The sequence below is a fragment of the Arachis hypogaea genome, chromosome 11 (genome assembly GCF_003086295.3).
Source record: "Arachis hypogaea cultivar Tifrunner chromosome 11, arahy.Tifrunner.gnm2.J5K5, whole genome shotgun sequence".
Classification (NCBI taxonomy): Eukaryota; Viridiplantae; Streptophyta; class Magnoliopsida; order Fabales; family Fabaceae; genus Arachis; species Arachis hypogaea.
Genome location: NC_092046.1, coordinates 130,731,923 through 130,736,673, shown reverse-complemented (window position 1 = coordinate 130,736,673; position 4,751 = coordinate 130,731,923). Strand labels below are relative to the sequence as shown.

Below are 4,751 nucleotides of genomic sequence, written 5' to 3'. Positions count from 1 at the left end.
ACCTCCACAGACCCCAGAATGACATATCCATATGATATCAGGAGAATTTGCAGGAGGAGGGTTGACCAAATCATCTCAAAAAAAGGTATTTGAAGGAAGTCTATTAAGTCGGGAATGAAGGGCCCAACCTCCCAACCATTTCTTTTACCAAGGAAGACGGACAAGGTATTGTGCTCGGGCATGACGACCCGGTAGTAATCACTATGATTCTTGCCAATACTCATCTACACAGAACTCTGGTGGATCAAGGGAGTTCAGCTGACATCTTGTTCAAACCAGCATTTGACAAGTTGGGATTGGACGACAAAGAGCTAAGGGCCTACCCCGATACCTTCTTTGGATTAGGGGACACTCCCATTAAGCCACTAGACTTCGTTCCCCTACACACAAATTTTGGAAAGGGTATGAAATCTAAGACCTTAAGCATCGACTTTATTGTCGTTGATGTAGCTTCTGCCTACAACACCCTGATAGGCAAAACAACCTTAAATCGGGTTGGAGCTGTAGTTTCTACACCCCACATTTGCTTGAAGTTCCCAACGCCGGAAGGGATTGCCACCATCAGAGGAGATCAGAAGCTGGCAAGAAAGTGTTATAACGAAAGCCTAAACCTGAGAGTTAAAGGCAAAGAAGTTAATGCCATTGACCTCGGAAGAGTCTGAGTTAAGGAAGAGCTACGGCCACAGCCCGGAGAAAAAACCAAAGAGGTGTAGATCAGATAAGAGGTCGGGAAGAACACCAACATAGGAGCCAAGTTAGCAGAAGATCTGAAGAGGAAGCTGGTACAGCTCCTACAAGAGAATTCCGATCTCTTTGCATGGAAAGCTTCCGACATGCCTGGAATAGACCCCGAACTAATGTGACATAGATTAGCTGTTTATCTGGGATCCCGACCTGTTCAGCAAAGAAGACGGAAGCTAGGACCTGAACGAGCTCAAGTGGTCAAAGAGTAAGTGCAAACCCTGCTTGAGGCGGGCTTTATTAGAGAAGTCAAGTATCCGGCCTGGCTGGCAAACATGGAGTTGGTCAAAAAATAAAATGGCAAGTGAAGAATGTGCGTTGACTACACCGACCTTAACAGGACTTGCCCTAAAGGCCTATATCCTCTACCAAACAATGATACCCTAGTGAATTCCAGTTCGGGTATCAATATTTGTCGTTCATGGATGCCTACTCGGGATATAACCAAATCCCAATGTATAAGTCGGACCAAGAGAAGATATCATTCATCACGCCCAGAGCTAAATATTGCTACGTGGTCATGCCATTTGGATTAAAAAATGCAGGGGCCACATACCAAAGGCTGATGAATAAGGTGTTTGCACCTCATCTGGGAGAACTAATGGAGGTATATATAGACGACATGCTGGTAAAGACCAAAGATGACGCCAGCCTCCTGAATGATCTCTCGCAAGTCTTCAACACCATAAGATTGCACGGGATGAGATTGAATCCCGATAAGTGCACCTTTGCAGTGGAGGCTGAAAAATTCATAGGATTCATGCTAATACAAAGCGGGATTGAAGCTAACCCCAATAAGTGTAAAGCGATCTTGGAAATGAAGAACCCGACCTGTTTAAGGGAAGTCCAGCAGCTAAACGGCCGACTTGAAGCTCTATCCAGATTCTTGGCAGGATCAGCATTAAGATCCCTACCACTATTTTTTTCTACTAAGAAAAGGATGTCAGTTCGAATGGATTCCGAAATGCGAAGAGGCATTCCTAGAGTTCAAAAGGTACTTGAGCCAACCTCCCATTCTTTTCCGGCCAAAAGCAGGAGATGAGGTCGGGCAGCATCTTGTCTACTTTACAAGCAAGGTGTTACAAGGCCCTGAACTAAAGTATCAAAAACTTGAAAAGTTCGCATATGCCTTGATAATAGAATCTAGAAGGCTTCGGCCTTATTTTCAATCTCATGCGATCAGAGTACGAACGAACCAGCCCATGAAGCAAATCCTTCAAAAAAATAGATATTACGGGAAGAATGGTTCAATGGACGATAGAGCTATCCGAGTTCGATTTGAAATACGAAACTCGGACAGCCATCAAAGCCCAATGTCTCACCGACTTCGTGGCTGAATACGTAGGGGATCAAGAGGAGACCTCCACAATCTGGGAGTTGTATGTGGTTAGCTCCTCCAACAAAGTCAGAAGCGGTGTTGGCATAATATTGGTTAGCCAGGAAGGAATTCAAATAGAAGTCTCCTTGAAATTTGAGTTCCCAACCTCCAACAATCAGGCAGAATATGAAGCCCTAATTGTTGGACTAAAGCTAGCCAATAAAGTCAGAGCAACCAAAGTAATAGTCTTCAGCAACTCTCAAGTTGTGACTTCTCAAATTAATGGAGAGTATCAGGTTAAAGACCCAAACATGAAAAGGTACTTAGAGAAAACTATGGAGTACCTTAGGCGATTCTCTGAAACCGAGGTGAGACACATAACTCGGGAACTTAACAGCAGAGCAGACGCCCTTTCCAAGTTATCAAGTACCAAACCTGGGGGAAACAATAGAAGCCTGATCCAAGAAACTCTCCAAAAACCCTCAGTTACGAAGACAGGCACCAAGTTAGACATCTTAGAAGTTTTCGGATTAGACCTCGGATGGATGAATCTTCTAATTGAATGCTTAAAATTCGACATCCTACCCGAAGAACAAAAATAGGCCAAGAAGATCTGGAGGGAAGCACAAAACTACACTTTAGTAAGAAATGTCCTTTACAGAAGGGAGATATCTACACCATTGTTGAAGTGCATCCCGAATTCTAAGGTGGAAGAAGTCCTGGACGAAGTGCATAGTGGCATCTGTGAAAACCATCTTGTAGCAAGATCTTTAGCCAGAAAGGTTATCCGAGCTGGATTTTTTTGTCCAACCCTACAAAGAGATGCCACCGACTTCGTGAAAAAATGTCAACCTTGTCAGGTGCATGCAAATTTTCACGTCGCTCCCACAGAAGAACTCATTAGTGTAACTTCTCCATGACCCTTTGCAAAGTGGGGACTGGACCTACTCGGGCGTTTCCCTCAAGCGCCAGGACAAGTAAAGTTTCTCATTGTGGGGGTAGACTACTTCACTAAGTGGATAGAAGCAGAGCCGTTAGTTACTATTACGGTGCAGAGAAGTCGAAAATTTTTGTACAGAAACATTATCACTCGATTTGGAGTTCCACATTCCATCACAACTGATAATGGTACACAGTTCACTAACTCTATATTTAGAAGCTTAGTAGCTAGCATGAAGATCAAGCACCAATTCACCTCGGTCGAGCATTCCCAGGCGAATGGACAAGCAGAGGCGGCCAATAAAGTTATATTGGTAGGGTTAAAGAAAAGGCTTCAAGAAGCAAAGGGAGCTTGGGCTGAAGAGCTTCCTCAGGTACTATGGGCCTACGGAACCACACCTCACTCAACTACTGGCGAAACACCTTTCCGACTTGCTTATGGCTTTGAAGCCATGATCCCTATAGAAATCAACGAGCAAAGTCCAAGAGTGAGATTTTACAATGATGTTGGTAATGTTCAAGCCCATAAAGAAGAACTCGAGTTACTCCTAGAAGTCCGAGAACAAACACAAATAAGGGAAGTAGCGTTAAAGCAAAGGATGGCGACAAGGTATAACCAAAATGTCGTTTGAAGAAGCTTCACCTCAGATGACTTAGTCCTCATCCGAAATGACATCAGAGCAAATAAGTCGGGAGAAGAAAAACTTGCTGCCAACTGGAAAGGACCCTACAAGATAGTTGAGGTCTTGGGAAAGGGCTATTATAAAGTAACTGACCTCGGAGGATTCGAGCTCTCAAGGTCATGGCACGCTTGCAATATGAAGAGATACTACATCTAGAAGCAAACCTCACTCCATGATGTACTCTTTTTCCCGACTTCACAGTTTTTTCCCAAAAAAGGATTTTTCTGAAGGGGGTTTTAACGAGGCATCAAAGCAAGGACTAAGGGGCAGAAATTTAAACCCCTTAGTAGTAAAAGCACCCTTGTAAAGCCATATTGAATTCATGTAATAATATTTCTCTTTAGAATTTCCATTTTTTCATTACTGCGATACGCACTGACTTAAGCTCGGAAAAGCGCAAAAATCTGTTGATCGACTTATATGGTCGGCAAGATAAAACGACGAGGTACAAGTCAGTATAAAGAGGTTATAAAAGTTGATCATGACAACTCGGAAAACCATATAGCTAACAACTTACCAGCCAGAAAGCCCGAGTAAAATTAAATGCATCGCAAGAATAACCTAAGTCTCGAAAATGTTTTAATAAGCACAGCAAAGTTAAAATGTAGCCAAATAAAATAATGGAAAATGAGAGACATAAAAGCTCATTTAAGGTCAAAGATGGCAACATTCCCATAGGAATCTAATCAAAGTTGAGATTACCTAACTTAACAAAAAGCTTCTCCAAAGCCACAGTCAAACTATCTTAGAAAAAATTTTTCAAAGCTTCACGAAACTAAGGTACCAAAATGGTTTTTTTGAAGGGCCTCAAACCATTCAAAGTTTCAAACACATCACCACACAAATAAGAAAGCAACCATTTTGTTAAAGGCCCTATCCAAAAAGGACCAAAATAACAAAAAATTGTTGTTTATGATCCTACCAAAAAGGATCAAGTGTCACCAGCCATCAACACAAATACAACAAAACAAATATAAAGAGTTCATAAAAGGACCCACAAGCCGAGCCTTAAATAGCTTAAATCACTGGGGACCAAGAAGAGCATTAAGGTCATCAACAGGAACAGAGGT

The 4,751-nt window shown here is 42.5% G+C and overlaps 2 protein-coding genes across 2 annotated transcripts; both read left to right on the top strand.

The window, feature by feature from the left end:
• Positions 1-203: 203 nt before the first annotated feature.
• Positions 204-662, top strand: LOC140176203 (uncharacterized). The gene has a single exon (XM_072206116.1). The coding sequence runs from the start codon at positions 204-206 to the stop codon at positions 660-662; it is 459 nt and encodes a 152-aa protein (XP_072062217.1).
• Positions 663-3,231: 2,569 nt separating this feature from the next.
• Positions 3,232-3,630, top strand: LOC140176202 (uncharacterized). Its single transcript, XM_072206115.1, has one exon. It carries the CDS (start codon positions 3,232-3,234, stop codon positions 3,628-3,630), a length of 399 nt encoding a protein of 132 aa, XP_072062216.1.
• Positions 3,631-4,751: the final 1,121 nt, after the last annotated feature.